Source organism: Onychomys torridus, chromosome 16, assembly GCF_903995425.1.
Source record: "Onychomys torridus chromosome 16, mOncTor1.1, whole genome shotgun sequence".
In the NCBI taxonomy this organism is placed as follows: Eukaryota; Metazoa; Chordata; class Mammalia; order Rodentia; family Cricetidae; genus Onychomys; species Onychomys torridus.
Window position 1 is genome coordinate 47,086,296 of NC_050458.1, and position 22,479 is coordinate 47,108,774.

At 50.5% G+C, this 22,479-nt stretch overlaps 1 protein-coding gene across 1 annotated transcript; it reads right to left on the reverse strand.

The window, feature by feature from the left end:
• Window positions 1-143: 143 nt before the first annotated feature.
• On the reverse strand, window positions 144-9,164 carry Pmm1 (phosphomannomutase 1). Its single transcript, XM_036208180.1, has 8 exons — window positions 8,944-9,164; window positions 5,697-5,814; window positions 4,943-5,019; window positions 4,749-4,840; window positions 4,351-4,450; window positions 1,787-1,862; window positions 935-1,050; window positions 144-639 (listed from the first exon to the last, which is right to left on the reverse strand). The coding sequence occupies exons 1-8, from the start codon at window positions 9,028-9,030 to the stop codon at window positions 517-519; spliced, it is 789 nt and encodes a 262-aa protein (XP_036064073.1). The 5' UTR covers window positions 9,031-9,164; the 3' UTR covers window positions 144-516.
• Window positions 9,165-22,479: the final 13,315 nt, after the last annotated feature.

A 22,479-nucleotide genomic window follows, 5' to 3' on the forward strand; every position in this document is an offset into this window, starting at 1 on the left:
GGAAGGAAATGACCTGTGAGCCATGTTTGGGGCTCCAGTGGATCAAAGACTTCCTGGGGCAAGCCCCCGTCCCTCTGTTTCCTAATCTGCAAAGTGGGGCCCTAAGAGCATGTGACAGGAACTACCACATCTTCAGACACATCTAACACACCTTGTCTTGGAACTTTAATATCTGTGACAGTCCTTGAGTACTGCCCCTTCCCTGCCCACTCTGCCCCTTGGCAGTCTGTGGCCAGCAGACTCCATAGCATAAGTCACATGCTTCCCTCTGGGGTGAAACCTTTTCTGTCCCAAGACCAGCAGCATCAGAGTCTAGGGCCACCAGTGGAGTGCAGGAATAAGTCTTATCAGGAGCCACCTGGCTGGGGACAGACCCTGGTTCTGTGTGGGTGGGCCTGTGGTGTCCCACATGACGCTACATGCTGGCCCAGAAGAAGAGGAACCCCGGCACCCCATGGTTCTCTTCAGGTCTGGCCAGAGCTCTTTGAAGGTCCCAATGCTCAGCTGTGGTCACTGTCACGCCTCATGGGCTGTCTCTGGGAAGAAAAGTTCTCGGCATCGTTGTACAGTATCCTGAGGGGAGACCACACTATGGCCGACAGTCCGGGGGTCCGCATAGATCTCAAAATCATTCCCACCCTGCATTCAGAGGAAGAACAGAGAAGACATGATCTCAGGTGGTGCATGCAGGACAGGAGGTGCCCAGGATTGAGACCCAAGAGCCACCACCCTTCCTGTAATGGCTCCTGCAGACCTGCCCTGACTTGCTGTATAACATGGAACAAGTGTCTAGCCCTCTTAGTCTTCTGAACTGTAGAGTGGGAACACTGAGTGTCTTCTGGGAGGCTCCTGAGAGGTTTGTTCTATTACCCCAGGTCCTGGCCTTGGCCTCATGTGCTTTGGGTTGAGGGGAACTGGGCAGGGCCACACTCACAGGACTGGTCTCATTCCCAAAGAAGTGGATGATGTCAAAGCTGTCCTCATCCAAGCTGTTGAGACAGTAGCGCTTATCCCAGCCCTCGGGGAAGACATCGAAGCTTATCATGCCTCCTGTGGATGATGTGGGGGGTTATGACAAAATCCTGGGCGGGACAGACAAGGCTGGCAACTTCTCAGGGAAGCTCACAAGGCTAACTTGGGCAAAACATGCTTTGCTTTGGGGACAGAGTCTCGTGTACCCGGTTTGGCTTTGTACTACATAGCCAAGGATGGCCTCAAATTCCCCATCTTCCCGCTTCTACCTCTCGAACGCTCAGTTTACACATGGGGTACCACGCCTGGCTCTAAGGCACTTCCTTCATCCAACAACCCCGAGAGCCACCAAGGGCAGACATGAGATCTGTGGGGTCTCATCCAGGCCGGCAACAGGCAGGACTGAAGGCGGGCTCACTCAGCTGGCATCCAGGGAGACCCAAGGCGGCAGTAAGCTGGGACACAAGCCACAGTGGGGGCACCTAGAGGACACTGAGCAGCAGGGTGATGCAAATGTTATTTCTAAGTGACCATGGCATCTGTTCTCCCCTCTGGCTACTGGGGAGCAAGCCGAGATGGCAGCGGGGATACCAGATGTCCCAGGAGCCTCAGGGGAGCAGCTGGTGGCAGGGGTTGAGAAGCGTCAGCTTCGGAAAGATCTGCAGAGCCCTCAACTTCCTAGCCAGTTGGACTGAGCCCGGGAATGGTGGGGACCACTCAACATCAGACAGTCATTGAACAAGGTGGGCAAAACTGGCACAGGTAAATAGCGCCCCCTGCTGTGCTTGAGCCCACCGCCGCAGCAAAGCCATACCTCGGGAGAACCTCAGCCCCTTGCCAGCAAACTCTGTCTTCAAGGCTTCCACAAACTTCTCCCGGATCTTCTCCTTCTGTACAGGGAAGAGTGCATATTGGCTCAGGGGGCCTTCTGCATATCAGGCCTGTAACCCCCACCAGCTCCCTGGTTTTCTGGGTGAATATGGCCACCACTTTACAGATGGGGAAACAGAAGCCCGGCCTCGACGTCAGTGCTGGGGCCTAGATCCAGAAATCAGTGACCCCCATCAACAGGGGTATGGAGGCATAAGAAGAAAGGTGGAGGGCATGGGGGTAGCGTATCAAGTCAGGTCAGGCAGGACCCACCCTGAGATCTACAGGCTCACTGGGTTCTAGGCCTGGTGGCTACACTGCTTAGCTTTGTGGCTCCAGGCAAGTCACCTGATCTCTCTCTGAGCCCATTTCCAGAACTAAATGATAGAGAAGAAATTAGTGGCCACTGTCTGTTTTTTCCTACAGGAAAAACAGAGTTGAGAGATGTGAGCCCCCTGCTGGCCTTGATTTTCCCTAGCTGGTGGTGTGTCCCGGGGATAGCATTGTGGGTGCCCACACTCTGAGGAAATGTAGCTCAGAACCCAGGGTTGGGGGCTACACTTCTCTCCTTTAGAGGGTCGGCTGATGGTTGGACAGCCTCATGTACCAAGTCAAGTCCTAAAATGTCTAGCTTCATGACCCTAAGCTGCTTTATCTAAGGAAGGCATCTTGCCACCCCTCCCTGGAGTCTGAAGGAGATGTAAGCACGCACGTGCCATGTGGACTGTGTACAGGCACACAGTTCTCAGAAACAGCCACATATCCTAATCTCAGGAGAGATGAGAAAGGACCAGAGATGGAGGAAGGGATAGAGATGGCAGCCACACCCCAGCTTCCCCTGCTGCTCCAGGCCAGGGTCATTACCTGCTCTCCATCCCCACCCAGTCAGTAAAGCTAGGACCAGAACCCTGAGGAACATGGGAAGGGGCCATCTGGCTGGGATGTTGTCAATGATCAATCTTAACCATTCCAACAGGAAAAGCCCCTTACTCCTGTGTCCACTGCCTACTATAGACCTCTATGCACTGTGGGAGCTGCACTGTCCAGCCCAATCTCGGGGAAACATCTGGGACCAGTCAGCCATATCAGAGCTATACTCTGCAATCAACTAAGTGACCTGGTATGAGAGTCACTTCTCTGAGCCTTGGTTTCCACATCGATACGATGGGAATAATTCACCTGTTCATTCATTCCAAAGTATTTCACAGCAGGGAGGCATAGTGGGACACACCTATAATACCAGCCAACAGGAAGTCACAAGTTGAAGACCAGCATGGTGACAGAGTGAGCCTGAGGCCAGTCTGGGCTGCACACTAGGACGGCACTGTTTCAAAAAGAAAATGTTTCTTGGGGCGGGGGGTGTTGTGGGTCAGTGATAGGGCACGTGCCTAGCGTATGAGGCCCTGGGACCCACCCCCAGGACCACAGGTCTCTGCACAGGACATAAGATGGGGGTGGGGCTGAGTGTGACAGGAGTAGTGAGGGCGGAGAGGACAGGCCTGGTCTTGGGTAGTGGGCTCCTGGAGGAAGGCCCAGGGCTGACGCAGGAAGCGGCCATCTCTAGAATGAGCAGAGGCCATGACCACAATGGGGAGCAAGGGAAGAGCGGCCAGCTGAGCTGGAGTGAGAGCATGGATGAGGACATGGATGGATGAACTCACGCCACCCCTGAATGCCTGGTAATATTTAAGGAGGCAGTGTACATGCTCAATGAGGTGGCACACCCTAGTAACCCCAGCATTTGAGAAGCTAAGGGGGATCACAAGTTCAAAGTCAACCTGGGCGAATACTAACAAAAAGAAATAAAACTTGGCCGGGTGGCGGCGCCAGCGCCACACGCTTTTAATCCCAGCACTTGGGAAGCAGAACCAGGCAGATCTGTGAGTTCAAGGCCAGCCTGGGCTACAGAGTGAGATCCAGGACAGGCACCAAAACTTCATGGAGAAACCAGAAAAGATACAAAAGCTGGCATTCAAGAGAACTTGGTGTGTTCTGGATGCGAGTGAAAACAAGACAATAGAGGCATATAGATGCCTCAGGCTGTGAGAGGTGCCTGAGATGCTGCCCAGCCAGCACTGGGGAGCCACAGAAGGCTTGTCACTGGGGAGATAGAGGCAGATGTGTTTTAAAGGTTCTCAAAGGCATGCTGGAAGGCAGTGGGGACAGAGGACAAAGGAAGGGACTTGGGTAACCCGGAGGAGACAAGTTAGCCTGTGAGGACAAGAAGATGGGAGCCCAGAGTTGTTGGCTCCGGTGTGGGTAGGAATGTGGCAACGGTTACCGAGGCCACAGCGTGGGTCACTAGGGGCTGGTGGCCACAGGTCATGAGGAAAGAGACGAGCAGGGTCAGAAAGAGGCTGGTGTGCCTGCAGAATGACACACAGATGGTGCAGTGCCCAAGTCTGAACTCGAAACTCCTCCTCAAAACCCATCTTACTGATGAGAAAGCAAAGCTCAGAGTGTTGAGTGACAGGACCTATGGGCCTATAGCTGCTCAGCAAATGGCACCTTGTCCAGCTCAGAGAATTCGATCCTCTCCTCCAGGGTGCAGCTGCGGCCGATGGGTGAGATGTTCAGCATGCCATTCCGGAACTCAATGAAGGTTCCACTGGAGGTGATGAAGAAAAGGGTGAGAGAGCAAGAAGCCATGGGGAGGAGGGGGAACAGCTCTGAGTTCAAATCCTGTCCTATCTAGAACCGGTCTCCTTGGACTTCACAGGGTATAAGAATCTAACCCAGGCATAAGTTAGGATCCTGGACCTGGGGGTGTAGTTCATTGTTAGAACACCTGCCTGGCATGGGCAAGGTTCCTGGGTTCTAACCCCAGTTGCAAAAAAAAAAAATCCAGGGGTTCCATGTGAGGGACTCCCACTCTCTCCCCAAGCCAGCTCAGTGGGGGGCCTCACCGCTTCTTGGGCAGTCTGAGCAGAGCCATGTAGCTGAGACAGAAGTTGATCAGATCCTGCAGTAGCTCCTCCCCGAGATGGTTCTGGATCGTCTGTGTAAGCAACACAAGGCTCGCTTGCACTGTGGCATGCACCAGACAGAAGGGACCAGCTTGGAAAAGCGGGGTGCCCCGGCTAAGGCCTGTGCCACTGACCTGCTTGGAGAGCAGCCGTCCATGTTTATACTGTACTGTCCCATTCTCGGCAAACACATAATCAAACTTCTCAATGACTTGGGACCCATGGAGGAGTCGGAGAGAAAGAAAGCACATGAGACAAAGGACCCACTGTCACCCCAGAGCAAGTCCTGGGGACGAAGCCCATGCTGTTTGGTTTGGCAGGCTTCACCCACTTTTCTACCCTAAACTGGCTTTTCTGGCATCCTTTCCTTCTGAACCTTCGTTTTCTTCGCCAGCCAGTCACTCCTCTAGGCCACTGCTCAGGTAGGACCTACGGCCTGGATCCTAATGTCTCCTCTACGCATCCTCCAAGATCCAGCTCCCTCTTCTGGAAGACTTACCAGGAATGCCCATTTCCACCCTGCTCCGTCGGCCCTCCCCCATGAAGACTTCATTCTCTTTCCTAAAGTCTCCCTCTCTGTTGCCCACGGGGAATGCACAGCAGTTTCCAGTTCTGAGTGCTAAAGAAGCAGTTGGGTGTCTGGAAGCCTGCGCACCACCTAAGGGTAGGATGCTGCCCGCTCTGCTTCCAGCTGTTTCTCCAGAAGTAGCTACTAACAGGTACTCACTAAATGTCTATTGAGGGTGGAGCCCTCTGGCTGCTCCTTCCCCACCTCTTCTGTCCCACAGAAGCAGGGACAGGTACCCACGCATCTCCCGGCTCCATGCTCCTTCCACCCCCCCCCCCCCCCCCCCCCCCCCAACTGGAAAAGAGGTCGCCCAGGCCTACCTTCATCCCCATCACCCAGCTGCTCAGCGATCTTTGAGTAGTCAGAACCACCCACCACGCCAATCTGCACCCTACTTCGGAGCTTCTGCAGGAAGGCTGATACTTCAGGGTCAATTTTCTGTGGGGGACAGGAAGGGCAAAAGGACTCTGGTTATCAAAAAGTCCGGGACCTCAAACCGGGTGGTGGAGCATGCCTTTAATCCCAGCACTCAGGAGGCAGAGGCAGGGGATCTCTGAGTTTCAGGCCAGTCTGGTCTACATATCGAGTTCCAAGCCAGTCGGAGTAACACAGAGAGACCCTGTCTCAAAACAACAAAAATGTCTGGGACCTCTACTTGGCTCTTAGGGCTCAGAATCAGGGAGCCCACCTTCCATGTGAATCTGAGCACCCTTAATTAGAAAGCCAGGATTGTAAAATGCGGAACTGCTTCAGCATTAACATAATGCCTAAAGCGGAGAACTCCACAGGTGACCTCAAGGGAAGTGTTGCAACCAAAACAGAAATACACTACAAATACTGCACAGAGTGCTCAGGAGGTAGAGGCAGGCGGATCTCTGTGTGAGTTCGAGGCCAGCCTGGTCTACAGAGTGGAGTTCCAGGACAGGCACCATAGCTAAGAAACCCTGTCTCGAAAAACAACAACAAAAAGACAAATAATATTGCGTAGAACAGGGCTGGGATGTATCCTTATGGTAGAGCATTTATTTGTCTAAAATGCATGTGGTCTTGGGTTTGAAAAGAAAGGTACATAAACAAAACAAAACACATATAAGGTCCAATGAGTGGGCTTGGTGAGTGGAGGAACCTGCCTTGAGGCCTAACAACCTGAGTTCGATCCCAGAGCTCCACACCCTCAAGGAGGCACATGTGTGCTCTGTTACACACATGCACACAAAAGATACAAACAAACACAATGCTACAAAAAGCTGTCCTCAGCGTATGACATGGTAAAGCCAGATGTGATGATGGCACCTGCTTGTAATTCCAACACAGAAGATTAGTTCAAAGAGTCTTTGCTTTGTCTTTGACAGTGAAGCTGTCTCTAGGCCATTTATCAGTGTTATATATAAACACAAATGAGCAGGGCGGCGGTGGTGCACGCCTAAAAAAAAAAAGAAAAAGAAAAAGAAAAAAACCACAAATGAACTTGTGTTTACAAGTGGGTCCTACTGCCATGATAACTCATGTATATGCTCAGAATCTGAAAAATGTCCAAAACCACAAACATTTCTGGTTGCAAACCTTTGAAACAAAAGATTCTTCACCTGCACAAGGCAGAGACCCCAAAAGTTCCACCTGCTAAGCTCTGGCTCAGGTAACAGCAAAGGACTTTGTCTTTCTTTGCCTCATTTCCCTTCTATAACATGTCTGCCACAGCAGGAGCCCCTTTAAGGGGATCACAGTTACCACTGGGTGAAAGAATCGTTCAAAGTGTATACAGATTCTCCACTAAGGAAATCTGAGTCAGAATTCAAACTTCCATATATTCAGATTATCAAAGACCATCACTGGAGACAATGGAAGGGGTATCAGGAACTTCCAAGTGCCGTCATCCATGAAAGTACAAGTTAGTACAATTGTTTTGGAGGGCCATTAAGCAGGACCCACCGAAACTTAAAATGTCCATACCCTGTCAAACAGCAATTTCGACTTCTCTTGCCGAAGGCACATACAGCAGTTCCTTGGGGTTTAATAGTGAAAAGTGCAAACAACTTACATGCTTATCAGCCAGACAATGACACACGTTTCCTCGGAAATATTACCAGGCAAGGGTACAGATAAGGCCAGATCTGTGCTTCCAGCAAGCAAGGTCCTAAAACATGCTGTTAACTGTCTGAAGCAAGTTGTAGGCAGCCACAAGCAGGTAATGCCGAGTCAGTAACAGCCTCACAAAATAACATCTAATGTTTCCTATGGGCAGAAAGATCTAGATAAAAATACCAAAGGAAGCCATACTACATAGACAATATTACCTTGGGGGCGGGGCTGACCCTAGGATACTGGTGAGGTCCAAGTGGTCTTTTTAATGTTTGAATTCTTGACAAAAACAATGCATGTGTGAACAGGTATAATTAAAAGTTAACGTCCTAACAGTAAACAAATTGGCAGGCAGGGTCAAGGAGACCCTGCCTTGTCCAGGGTCTTGCCAAGTCAGGGCAGCATCGGGGTCAGGAGAGGCATGCCTAGGGCAGGCCCACCCTCTGTCCAATCCTAGCATCTTCATTCCTGATCCATCCCTGCTGGAAAGAAAGGTGGCTGATTCCTCCTGCAGATGGGAAGGGCCATTGGGAGGTTAAGACATGGGTTCCCACCAGCTTCTGCTCTGGAAGAATTTTCAGGTCATCCCCGTTGTCCCCGTAAGAGAAAGTGGACTACTTGAAGGATGGGCAGGAACGACGCACGGTGAGACAAAGGGGGAAAAACTTAGGATGAGCAAAGATCAGCAGGGTAAACCTTTATAAAGCGCAGATAGAAAATACACTCCCACTCTTACTGTGACTCAGTGACCCTCTTGTAACCAGAGTAGCCCTGGGGCCTCTCACTCCACATGGGTGGGCCAAAACGACACCACCAACAAAAGACAACACTCAAAAAAACCCAACTCGGGTTGGGGATTTAGCTCAGTGGTAGCAAGTGCAAAGTGCAAAGCCCTGGGTTCGATCCTCAGCTCAAAAAAAAAAAAAAAAAGTCAAAACTCATCAGAAAAGCAGCTCTCCCTCCGACCTGAGGCGGAAGGTAAAACCCTTAAGAGGCTTAAACTAAACCCAGGCTTCGGCCTGTGGACGCCAGGGTGGAACGGTTCGAAGACCTTTCTGGCCCTCACTAGAGGGAGACCGTGGGCTTGAGAAGCGCACGGAGCTCCGCCTGCACACCGCGTTCTCACGCTAGCTGGAGGACTGACTAGTTGTGCATCCTAGGGCTGAAATAGGGTGGGAGCATCCCAGAGCCCAGCCTGGGCCTGTAGAAGCCTTGGGCCCGGGACATAGCCGCCCCTCCCAGGACTGGATGCGGCCCCTGCGCTCCCGGGAAGAACCGGGGGAGGCGCCCACCCGCGGAGCGCTGAGACCCGGAAGGCCCGGAGGGCCTGGGTCCCATCTCCTCGGTGACAGGGGCCGGTACCACCGCGTTCCACATTGCACACCGGGCGGCGTGGGTGTCCGGGATCACGTGGCTGCCCCCTGCACGCCGGATCACGGATGTCCGCGTGACACCCCGCGGGAGCTGCCAAACCTCGGCGCCCCTTACCTGGCGAGCTGGCGTGAGGGTCCCGTCCACGTCAAACAGGCAGAGGATGCGCTCTTTCCTGCGGGCGCCCTCGACGGCCACAGCCATGGCTGCAAGTCGGCGCGCCAAGCGCTGTCGCCGCAGCGGCAGCCGGGGTCGCGCGCGGCAGAGGTCGGGCGGGGCCGGGGCGGGGCCGGGGCGGGGCCAGCGGTGCGGCACGGGGCGGAGCAGCGGGCATCGGCCCGCCCTCGGGGGCGGGGCCTGCGCCGCCCAGAGCGGGCTCTACTGGCACCTAGGGTGGAGGGGCGTGGCAATGGGCGGAGCCAGAGCTCGCTGCGCCGACCGAGACAGGAACCAGCGGGAAAAGGGGTGGAACCGGAAGGCGGTGTCGGGCCAGGATTGGACTTTAGCTGCTTGCCGCTGGTTGCAAGGGCACTCCCTTCGGGGGTGGGGAGGCGAGGGCCGGGCTCCCAGCCCAGCGGCTCGTGGTTCCCAAGGTTTATAGGGCAAAGGGATTGGCCTGTAAATCCCGAGCTTGGGTGGAACCCTGGCTCACCTGTAATCCAGCACTTGGGAGGCGAAGACCGCGTGCATTTTTGTTTACTTTATGTATGTACTGTGTGTGGGCACATGAGTGAAACAGCACATGTGTGGAGGTCAGAGGGCAATTTAGAAGACCCACTTCTCTTCCTCCACCATGAGGATCCCGTAAATTGAACACAGAGCTTTAGCTTTACCATTGAGCCATCTCAGTGGATAAGGCCTACTAAATGCATTTGATAAGGCTTGAGCATGAGGGTTAAGAAAAAGAGAGGAGCCGGGCGGTGATGGTGCACGACTTTAATCCCAGCACTTGGGAGGCAGAGGCAGGAGGATCTCTGGTGAGTGTGAGTTCGAGGCCAGCCTGGTCTACAGAGCAAGTTCCAGGACAGCCAGGGCTACACAGAAAAACCCCGTTTCAAAAACAACAACAACAACAAACTCAAAATAAACAAAAGAAGAAAAAGAAGAGAGGAGCTCTGGAGACGGTAACACACACACCCAAGAGGTCTCAAGAAAGAGCCACAGACAGCAAGACATAACGCAGTGTCACAAGGGAGAGTTACAGTTGCTTGTCTTAGCGTTAGCCATATCTGCACGATCTTGATGACTCTCAGATTGGTCTCAAAAGGCGGTTAAACGCTCTTTCTCTTCTCTCTCTTTTGATGAGAGAGAGAGGTAAGGAACTGGAGAGAAGGCTCAGCGGCTAAGAGCACTTGCTGCTCTTTTAGAGGACCCGGGTTCAGTCCGCAGACTGTAGTTCACAACCCTCTGTAATTCCAGTCAATCTACCACCCTCTTCTGGCCTCCTCAGACCAGATACTCACAGACATGCGTCTGTGCAGGCAAAGCACAGATACACATAAAAATAAATAAAAATAAAGTTCTAAAGGAGAGATGACTCCAGAGGTGCCTCAAGTGGACTTAACAATATAAGGTAAAACCAAGAGCCACAAAAATCGCACACGGAGTTTAGTGTGTGTCCTTTCCTGGTAAATGGGGTCTCTGGTGACATTCCTAGAAAACTGCGATACAGTGGGGGAGGGGGAGATGCCTTAAAAGAAGTTGTGGAGGGACGGCTCAGAGGTTAAAAGCACTGGCTGCTCTTCCAGAGGACCAGAGTTCAATTCCCAGCAACCACATGGCAGCTAACAACTGTCTGTAGCAAGTTCCAGTGGATCTAACTCCCTCACACAGACCTATATGCAGGCCAAACATCAATACACATAAAAATTTTTAAAAAGTGGTTGATTTATTACATTAGGAAGTTGTTAACTGCGTGGAAATTCTTCCCTTTTTACTGGCAATTGGCTCCAACTGGATCCCTAGTGAAGGGCTCCTTTCCTGTTACATATCCCCAGGACTTCCTAAGACTCCCTATTCTACATATTCCCTCCCCTCTAGACTTTGCTCCCGACTTTTTCTTTTCTTTTCTTTTTTTTCTTTTTTTTGAGATAGGGTCTCTCTATGTAGCCCTAGCTGTCCTGGGACTCATTATGTACACCAAACTAGCCTCAAACTCATAGAGATCCACCTGCCTTAGCCTTCTAGTGCCTGGATTAAAGGTGTGTACTACCACCCTGGCTCTCCTCTTTTTTTTTTTTTAAGATTTATTTATTTATTATGTATATGGTATTTTGCCTGCATGTATGCCTACATGCCAGAAGAGGGCACCAGATCTCATTACAGATGGTTGAGAGCCACCATGTGGTTGCTGGGAACTGAACTCAGGACCTCTGGAAGAGCAGCCAGTGCTCTTAACCCCTGAGCCATCTTTCCAGCCCCTGGCTCTCCTCCATTTTTTGTGGAGACCATTATACACCAGTTCACTGTGTTGATATCATTTCCAAACCTCCTTCTTCCCCTCTAACTCTTCTCTTGTCCCATCCTCCCTCTTGGATTCATGGCCCTTCTCTTATTCATCTGTAAGTATAATGTAAATTATTATAAGATCTACTGAGTCCATTTAGTGTTGCCCCTACATGTGTTTAGGGTTTGCTGCTTGGGACCCAGTAACCTACCAGGATCTTATCCTTGGAGAAAATGGAGGACAGGGTCTCACTAAGAGCCTTCAGTGGCATGGAACCCACAGAGATCTATGTGCCTCTGCCCTCTGGCCTCTGGATTATCACCTCTGCCTCTGCTTGGTAAGATTAAAGGTGTGCACCATTATGCCTGGCTTCATTCTGGCCAGAGCCAAGGCCTCCACTTTGTTTCACCTATGATCCACAGAGCACACCTGGGTGAGCATTTTTACCACTTGGATTGTCCTTGTCTGGGCACCTAGGACCTACTTTGGCAATATGAAACAAAATTTATAGGAGGCCATTGTTTTGGCCCACGTTCCTTCATAGGCCCCTAACAAGCCATACTGAAATTTGAAGTGGAAAACTGGTAATAAACTCAGGTTTTGAAAACCTGAGTTCTGGAAAGAAAAAAGAAATGGAGAGAAAATTATAATAGAATCGTCTACATTGGAGTTTCATGTCAGCAAGCTGAAATCAAGCTTTGTCTGGTCTCCAGGAAATGAGTAAGAGAGGTAATAGCTCAGTATCCCAAGTAGGCCAGTTTTAATTGGCATGAATCCTCTATTTTAGTCCTTACACAGAAAAACAGCCTGAATTAACCTGACCTAACCAATCTACTCTTACTGTTCTCTCTGTCTCTGCCTTACAAGAAAAGTGTGATAGTTTGACTATGAACGGCCTCAAGTAGGCTAGTACATTTGAATGCCTAGACACCAGGGAGTGAACTGTTTGAGCATTTGAAGGATGGGGGGCGTGGCCTTATTGGAGGAAGAGTGTCACTTGGGGTGGGCTTTGCGGTTTCAAAAACTCATGCCAGGCTCAGAGTCTGTCTGTCTCTGCTTATGGACCTCTGAAACTGTAAGCAAGCCCAAATTAAGTGTTTTCTTTGATATGAGTGGCTGTGGTCATGGCGTCTCTTCACAGCAGTAGAACATTGACCAGGACACCTATTGTCATCTATTGTCATGATGTTCCACACCGCATTGCTTCGAACCAAGGCGTTCACTTCACAGCCCGAGAAGTGCAAGAGTGAGCCCAGGATCGTGGAGATTTATTGAACTTTTTTTTTTTTTTTTAGTTTTCAGAGCTTTATTAGGAGGAAAGTGGGGGGGGGGGGGGAGCCAGGCCTGGAGAGAGAGAGAAAGATGGTGGGAGCAGAGCAGGGCAGAGAAAGAGCAGAGAGAGAGAGAGAGAGAGAGAGAGAGAGAAGAGAGTCATTGGACTTTTTCGAGACAGGGTTTCTCTGTGTAGTTTTGGTGCCTGTCCTGGATCTCACTCTGTAGACCAGGCTGGCCTCGAACTCACAGAGATCCACCTGCCTCTGCCTCCCAAGTGCTGGGATTAAAGGCGTGTGCCACCACCGCCCGGACGGAATGGCCTTTTGAAGACAGTTACTGCATCAATTAGGAGACAGCATATACTTTGAATCAGTGTCTAGCATACGGTACTGTTTCTCCCATAGCCAGGATCCATGGGTCTGGCAATCAAGGGGTGGAAAAGCACCCCTAGTGACCCAATAGGAAATTTTTGCTCCCTGTTCCTGTGACCTTAAGTTCTGCTGGCCTAGAAGTTTTGGTTCCAGAGTGGGTAGTGCTCCTGCCAGGAGCCACAACAATCATTCCATTGATTTGGAAACTCAGACTCCCCCCTGGCCACTTTGGGCTTCTAATGTCCTTATTTCTCCAGGCTAAGAAAGAAATAACAGTGTTAGGAAGGGCGATTGATCCAAATGACCATGGGAAAATCAAATTGCTTCTCCAGAATGGAGGTAAGAAAGATTATGTCTGGAGTGTTGGAGATCCTTTAAGGCATCTCTTGGTGCTGTTATGTGCTGGGATTAAAGTCAGTGAGGAACTACAACCCAATCCAGGCAGAATGACAAGGGGTACAGACCCATCAGGAATGAAAGTATGGGTCAGTCCTCCAGAAAAAGAGCCGAGACCTGCTGAAGTGCTTGCTGAGGGTGGAGGAAATGAATACTGGGTAATAGAGGAAGGTAGTTATACCAGCCAAGGCCATGCAACTGTTGCAGAAAATATGATGCTGTGGATCCAAGACTCTGAATCAACCTGAGCGGACACAAGAGATTACACAAAGCAAGACTTACTTTGGGGTAGCGCAACAGAAACTGACCAGCCAGGGACAACAGAACAGACTCAGGAGCTGACTGCATCCCTGAACATTCCTTTCAGCAAGTATTTAAGTACAAAACCCACAAACATCTGTGCCAAGTTACAGTTACACTTCCCACCCGTCAGGATTCAGGGATGAGGGACTTTCCTAGGAACATCGTTCTGTGGCACACTTATCTTGTCCTCATTGCTTGGTTTACTTTAGTGTAGTCGGGCGGCTTGCCCACCATTCATGTTTCCACTTGCCAACCAGGATGTCGGTGACATCAGTTACCCGAGAGGTCAGGGGAGGTCTTGGGACTTCAACTTTATCTGACCCCTATTCAAGATGCAGGTTTTATTCAAAATGGCTTCGGTCTAGTTCCTTCTTATATTCCTTCCTTGTCTTTGTACATTATTCAAATCCTTGATTATCTATTTCTGTGTAAAAGGGATTGCACTGGGTCCTTAGGACCATGGGCTTAACTGAATTAACTTTAGAGTGAACAAGTTTAACTAAAGCATTCAGAATGGAAGGCCTTATGAGGAGCAGGAGGAGAAGAAAGACCAGTTGTCCTGCTAAGGTGTGAGCAAGGTGGTTTTCCAAGGGGACCAATCAAAGGGATTCAGGAACCGGTTGCCAGCGTGGCTCCTCTGTTCCTTCTATCTAATAGGTTTTGTTTTAGTTTTGCTAAGGATTATTTCAGAATGATTGGCATAAAAACAGCAGGTTTCCACCGAAGAGCATTTGCCTTTGACTTAGCATTTTCAGCCTGTTAAGGAAGCAGGGATGATGTATTACCACTTCCAGCAGAAATTGGGGCATCAGTTGTGAGAGCCTTGGAAGGCTGAAAGGCTAGTCAAGGGCTGGGCAATGGGGCACCTCTCAGAAGCGTCTGATTAGCTGATCCAGGTGAAGGGACAGTGTAGACTACTGTTTACAGCTCTAAAGGCAGTGGGGCCTGGGAGAATGGAACTGCTAAATGAGGTGGACTGAAGTCTCAAGCTATAGCAACTTAATCTAAAGCATCAGTCAACTTATACTCTGAGAGTTAAGAAGAATCCTATGAATAATAAGGTGTCCAATCACAAAGACAGGCCACACAAGGGAAAAACATGTATTTTTCATAGAGGCATACGATTAACCACAGCTGAAGTAAACTCACTTCTTTCAGCTACACCTGGGAGGAGCGTGAAACCATATTCCAAGAATGTCTTAGTAAGGGTTGCTATTGTTATAACAAAATACCATGACCAAAAAGTAAGTTGAGGAGGAAAGGGTTTATTCAGGACAGGAACTCAAATACAGTCTCAGCTAGGCATGGTGGCATATATCTTTATTCCCAGTATTCAGGAGGCAGAGGCAGGCAGATATCTGTGAGTTCAAGGCCAGCCTGGTCTACAGAGCAAATTCAAGAACAGCCAGGGCTGTTACACAGAGAACCCCTGTCTTGAAAAACCAAAAATAAAAACAAAAAAACACATTCTCATGTCACCCAGGTTCTTTCTATGTAGCTGAGATGGTGTGAACTCCTGATGTGCCTGTCTCTACCTCCCAAGAGCTAGGATTAAACATGTGTGCTACTGTACCAGTCAATATAAGCAAAATTTTAATAAAATTAAATAGGGGGCGTATATTACTTACTAGTGATGTACTCGAAGAATTTTACTTCTTTTTTTTTTTTTTTTAAGATTTATTTATTTATTATGTATACAGCATGTATGACTGCAGGCTAGAAGAGGACACCAGATCTCATTACAGATGGTTGCGAGCCACCATGTGGTTGCTGGAATTGAACTCAGAACCTCTGGAAGAGCAGCCAGTGCTCTTAACCTCTGAGCCATCTCTCCAGCCCCCTGATTTTACTTCTTAAAAAATTTCAAGGAAATGAAACTTACATTATAGAAATAAATTCATTAAACAGTGAATAAGTTAATTCAACAGCAAGGCTTGGTAGTCAGCATCTATAATCCTTGCATTCATGAGGCAAAGACAGAAGGACTTGGGGGGGGGGCGTTGTTTGTTTTGTTTTTTAGTTTTTCGAGACAGGGTTTCTCTGTGTAGCCCTGGCTCTCCTGAAACTCACTCTGTAGACCAGGCTGGCTTTGAACTCACAAAGATTGGCCTGCCTCTGCCTCCCAAGTGCTGGGATTAAAAGCATTCACCACCACTGCCTGGCAAGACAGAAGGATTTCAAAAAGATGGAGGCCAGTCTGGTCTACATAGTGAGTTTCAGGCCGGCCCAGACTACAATGTAAGGCTCTGTCTAGACACAATAAAAGCAAATTAATGCAAAAAAAAAAAAAAAAAAGGAAATGGATGGAGGATGAAGAGAAGCAAGCAGTGCTAGCAGGCAGATGTTCACCAGAGTACCAGGTCATCTCTCCAGAGCTGGTGATAGACCAGGGACCTTACAACACACACTGTGTGACATCCCTCACCTGCTCGGTGCACTTACCTCAGAGGGCTCACTAAGCCTGAAACAGGAAAATCAGGCCCGAGTCGGCCCATCCCACACTGGGGCCAGCACCCAGTCAGCACCATTGTTTCCCTTTCACGATGTCATACCTGACACACAGAAGAGAGGAGGAGAGCTGAGAAGCAGGGAACATGCCGGTATTAACACCCAGGGCTAGTCATGAGGCATTTCAAGCTGTGTTGGGACTACCCCACAACAGCCTAGAAGGAAACTACTTGCCTGAACCTCTCAGAAGTCACAGCATAATTGTCACCTCTCTCCCCCACCCCTCACCCATGCTGCCTGATACCCTAACTCCTGTGAGGATTTTCCTTTCAAACCAAGACAGAGCTAGAGAAAGACCCTTGTTTGTGGTCCAACCCAGGGTTCCAACCTACCATTATTGGGTTAGACATGGACAGGAGCAGAAAATGAATAGCGGGGCCTGTAGGCCAGGAACAAGCATGGAGTCCTCCACAGGCCCCCGTGACATAGATGTGAGCAGAGAAGGGGGTGGCAGGGCAGCAGAGAGGAGGGGACCCCGGGTCTGGTCCCTGCTGAGGTGCTGCATGGTGTGGGACTCCATCTCCTCTCACTCAGCTCCTGCCTCCCTTCTGCCACACTGGAGAGCACAGCAGAGAGCTCTCACCTGGATTCCACTGGGGACTTCTGAGCCTTTGGTCTTCAGAGGTCAGGATCTCTAGCAAGGACAGCGACTGCACCCTTCACTGACCCCAGGGAGTGATGAGTTGGCATGTGCCGTGTCCCCAGCAGTGCCCAGGACATAGGTGCCATGTGTTGGAAGGCTCAGGAGTCATCTTTACATTTTCCTCATGGCTGCCCATCCTAAACACAGCCTCTAGCATGAGGAAGACACTTTCTCCTTATCTCCATGTGGAGGATGTTGGGGGAAGAATGACCCACCAAGAAAGAAAGTGTGACTAAAGGAAAGCAACCACCATGTGAAAAGTTGCTCGAAAATGTAGTGGCCTCCCCAGGATTGTCAGATCATTTCTCAGCTCTCTCCAATTGGTCTGGGAAATCTCCTAGTTGTGTGTCTTGCTTTCCTGATCAAGTGTGTGACCTCAGGCCTACACTGGGGTCCAACTACCTTCCCCACTGTCCCCCACTCAGCCAAGGGGATCCAGATAACTCCTCCACTGCCCACACTCACTTGGAGGGCCTTTTCCTGCCTTCCTGTACTGACCCCCAATAATCCACTGGGGCTCTTACTACCTTTCCTGTATGATCCCCACTACCACACAGGGACTTCTGCTGCCTTCCCCCACTGCCCCTCGCTCACCCACAGGGTCTGCAGCCTCCTTCCCCTAACTGCAGGAGACACCCTCCCATTGCTCACACACGCACAGAAGCCATTGGCTGGCACTGACAATCATGCCGTCCTCTCTGGCCAACACGACGTTCCACGAAGCTTTGGTGAGGTCTTATTGCTTCTCCAGGCAGTGTCCTCAAGCCCCCAAAGCTGCACGCGGGTGGCAGACCTGGTCATTTTTCTACAGGTAATGATTACACACCTTAAAGCAGGTTTTCCCATTGAACATCTGCCCATCATGCTCAGCCCAGCAAAACCACTATGTTCAGCTCTTGGGAGGTCTCTGGCCCCTTACTGCACTTGGCCAAACAAAACACAGAAACTTACGGCAAAGGACAAAGGGCAACATTGGCAGTCCATTATAAGGTGGCTGGTTCCAATCTGTGGGACTTCCTGATCCCAGGTGTCTGTTGTGAGTGTTGGACATTGTTTTCCCAGAAGCCTGGGCAGCAGTGGGGCAGCCATGGAGCTGCTGACTGGGTATGGCCTGGGGTCTGTGGCCATATTCACAATCCTCTTCATATTACTGGTGGATCTGATGCACCAGCGTCAGCGCTGGACTTCTTGCTACCCACCAGGCCCTGTGCCCTTGCCTGTACTGGGCCACCTGCTGCAGGTGGACTTCAAAAACATGCCATACAGCTTGTACAAGGTGAGACAGTCCATGGTGGATGGTTACCCAGGTCACAGTGTCTTTGGCACCACATCATGGGTATGTAGCCACAAGTTAGACAGGGAGCTGGGCCCCCAGCATTGGACAGGCTTAACAGCTCCCTGCTTGCAGGCACTGCCAGGTCTGAAGGCACTCCAATTTCTAGGCCAAACGTTTTTTTGGGAGAGTGAGGCAAAATCCAGGAGGTGATGGGGTTGTGACAGCAGGGTGCAGAACAAGTTGGACAGGGCAGCAGTCAAGAAGGCCCCATGTCCTTGTGATTCTGTCACAGATGAGGGCTTGGTGAAATGCATGATCTCAGGTCTACTTCAGTGTGTCTGTCTGTCAGCAAACCGAGTGGAGAGAGAGGGGCTGGGGATGCTGGAATCTTCTTGCTGCTGTGTGGTCTCTGGCCTTACTCCCGATCTCAAGGAACCAGGTTATTTATGTGTTATGAGATGCTGAGGAGCCGCAGGACAGTGTCCAGGCGCTGGCAAGATCACAGCAGGTGGTCACATCTACCATGAGGCCTTTGCTGAACTTAAAGGATGAGAAGCCACAGCCACAGGGTGCCAGGTCTCAGGCAGGTCACAGAGCACAGTGGAAGAGCATTGGCCTAGCAAATGTGAGGACTAAGGATCAAAAACAAACACCACACACACACACACACACACACACACTCATTGTGCACTCACACACTGACACAGACACACATACACATACACGTGGACACTCTGCCAATACTTATCCATTAAGCTGGTTCCAGGATTGTGGGCACATCCCTTCCTATGTGCTCTGTCCCTCTGCTTCAGCTTCAACAACACTATGGTGACGTATATGTTCAGCCTGCAGATGGCCCGGAAGCCTGTGGTTGTGATCCATGGACTGAAGGCAGTTTGGGAAGCGATCGGGAAGCACTGGTGACATATGGGGAGGACACCGCTGACGGACCCCCAATTCTCATCTTTGAACACCTGAGCACTTGTCCCAAAGCTAAAGGCCAAAGGCTGTGTGGGGGCAGAGAGGGGTTCAGAGCCAGACCCGGGGGACAGTGAGCAGAGGAAAGACAGGGTAGAATACAGGTGATAAGGTAGTTAAGCTGTTCAATAAGGCCCCTGAAATCGGGGCTGAGGAGCCAGTAAGCAGCACTTCTCCATGGTTCCTGCTTTAGTTTCTGCCTCCTGGTTCCTACCCTGACCTCCTCACCTTCCAGTCAGACGTCAACATCAACAACACCTATGGTCTCAGTCTGCCAAACTCTATTTCTCTTGTATCTTTACAACAGTACCTACCAACATTTTCTTTTCTGTGAAACGGGCAGCAGGTTCTACAGAACCCCTGCAGAAGCAGCTCTCACTGGTTCTACTGATGTGTCTTCCAGCCCTGTATGGTCCAGCACACCCCTACATTTCTGTCAGACTCGTGTGGTCCAGCACATCCCTGAATTTCTCTTCAACACAACAGGAAGTCACAATATCCAAACCCCTGGGATGTTTGGCTTGGGGGTCTCTCGGTACTTCTCCCTAGGTGTACCCAAAGTCTCAGAAAGTTCTCCTCAACTCTCAGGAGCAGTTATAAAGCTCTGATCAGCGATGCACAGCTGCCTCAGTTGCTGTGGATGTTGGGATCAGGGCATTCCATTCTTAGACCTAATCTTGTCTCTCTCAAGTCAGGTTCCCACCGGGACCTGACTGATATTCTCCTCTTGTACTTTGATTCACTTTCCATTCAGTTTTGTCTTTTGACTGTTTTCTTGTTTCAACTTACCATTTTAAAAAATTATAAATTCTATATTTTTTTCTGTTTTCTTTTCTTCTTTTCATTTGTTTGTTTGCTTGTTTGGGGGTTTTGTTTTGTTTTTCAAAACAGGATTTTCTTTTTTTTTTTTTTTTTTTTTTTGTAATAGTCCGGGTTTCCTGGAACTTGTTTCATAAACCAGGCTGGCCTTGAACTCTCAGATACACGTGCCTCTGCCTCTCAAATGCTGGGACTAAAGGCCTGTGCCACCACGCTGGGCTGCATTTCTTCACATGCCAAGTGTGAACCATCTCAAGGATTAGTTCTGTGGCTTGGGATTCCATAGGTAACATAATTGGCAACACTCCCACTGTGGCCCCAGACCATGAGCTTCACCAACCATAAAGAATCCCTGAGGCATCATCCTCAGAGACACAGTCACCACAGGGGGTCACCTCACTCTTCCCAAGCCAACTGACTTTGCACTTCCCACCAAGCCTAGGGAAAGAAAGCAGGGACCCAGGAATGGCTCTTAGAAACTGTTGGTCTGCACTTCAATGAATCAAGACCGTTGAGGGCAGCAAAGGGAAATGATACATAGTACAGAGTCCAGGAGACACATGTCCAGGTTCTTTCCATTTGTCCTCCTCCAACTGAGTCCAAAGGACAGTGACTAGAGATCTGTTGACATGTGTGCAGAGAATTGTGAACTGGAGCACCCCTGAATCCTGATGACCAGGGACTGAGTTTGAGCTTGCTCCTGTGGACATGGCACACCTGTGCAGCTGACATGAATATCAAGACCCCAGTCCCCCTGGAGGTCACACTGATCCTCGCAGCACACATTTGTTCACATGGCTGTGGAGGATGAAAGTGGAAAATCAGTGGTAACAGGCAGATGTTCACCAGAGCACCAGGTCATCTCCCAAAAGCAGGTGACAGACCAGAGAATTTACAACACACGGTGTGGGACCTCTCTCACCTCCTTGTTGTACTTACATCACGGGGACTCACTTAGCCTGAAGCGGGAAAATCAGGCCTGAGTCGGCACATGCCACACTGCACATCTGGACCCAGTCAGCACCATTGCCACTGTCTCATGACGTCATACATGACACACAGAAGAGAGGAGGGGACTTGAAGAGAGGCAGAATGTGGGACAACTAACATCCAGGTTTAACCATCGGGCCTCAGAAGTTACCCTGGGAGGGTCCTGGGGCAAACCAGGAGGAAGCCACCAGCCTGAGCCAATCAGTGACCAGAGCACAGCTGTCTCTGTCCCCCACTCCTGACCATGACACATGCTGCTGTCCTGACTCCCATTCAGGGCTCCATTTAAGCCAAGTTTGTGCTAGAAAAAGACCTTGTCTGTGCCCCAACCTAGGGTGCCATATTATCCTAACTAGGTTTGGCAAGGCCAAGAGATATACACAGGGACAGTTAGCAGATTTGGGGGTTTCAGGCCAGCAACAAGCATGGAATCCCCTCAGGCCCCAGTAACATAGACTTGGGCAGAAATGGGGGTGGCAGGGGCAAGAGAGTGGAGGGTCTGGTCCCTGCTGAGGTGCGGCATGGTGTGGACTCCATTTCCTCTAACTCAGCTCCTTCTTCCTTTCTTCCACCCTGGAGGGGGCAACAGAGGACCCCCACCTTAATTCCACTGGGACTTCTGAGCCTTTGGTCTTCAGAGGTCTGGATCCCCGGCAAGGACAAGACTGCACCTTCACTGACCCTAGTGTTCAATGAGCTGTCATGCGCAGTGTGCCCAGCAGAGCCCAGGACACAGGTGCCATGTGTTGGAAGACTCAGAGGTCATCTTTCCATTCTCCTCATGGCTGCTCTTTCCAACCACAGCCTCTGGCATGAGGAGGACACTGCCTCCATATCTCCACGTGGAAGATGTTGGGGGATATGTTGACCCACCAAGAAAGAAAGGATGAAAAAAGACAGAGGCCAGCATATGACAAGTTCCTGGCCCAACTTAGTGGCCTACCCAGAATTCTCAGTCCATTTCTCAGCTCTCTCAGCTTGGATCTGAGAAATCTCCAAGTGTGTCTTGCACTCCTGATCAACTGAGTGACCGTAGACATGAAGTGAAATTCACTACATAGGCTCCAACTACCTTCCCCACCGACCCCCACTCACACACAGGGCTCCAACTACCTTTCCCCACCGACCCCCACTCACACACAGGGCTCCAACTACCTTCCCCACTGACCCCCACTCACACACAGGGCTCCAGCTGCTTCCCCCAACTGCCCTTTATTCACCCACAGGGGCTACAGCTGCCTCCCCACAACTGCAGGAGACACCCATGCACTGCTCACACACCCATGGGAGCCATTGACTGGTAGTGACAGTCGGCCCCTCATGTCTTGACAGCAAAGTATTCCGTGAAGCTTCTCTGAGGTCTTACTCCTCTCTGAGGCAATGTCCTCAAGCTCTCAAAGCTTTGCCTGTGGGGCAGACCAAATGTTCCACTCCATGTCATCAATGGTGCAACTTGAAGCAGGGTCCACTGGACATGTGCCCACCATGCTCAGCCCAGCAGAACTGCTGTGGTCAGCTCTTGGGAGGGGCTAAACATCTCTGGTCCCTCCTTACACTTGGCTAGACCAATCACAGAGACTTGTGACAAAGGTCAAAAGGGCTCCATTGGCAGTCCCTTATAGGGTAGCAGGTTCTAAGCTGTTGGGAC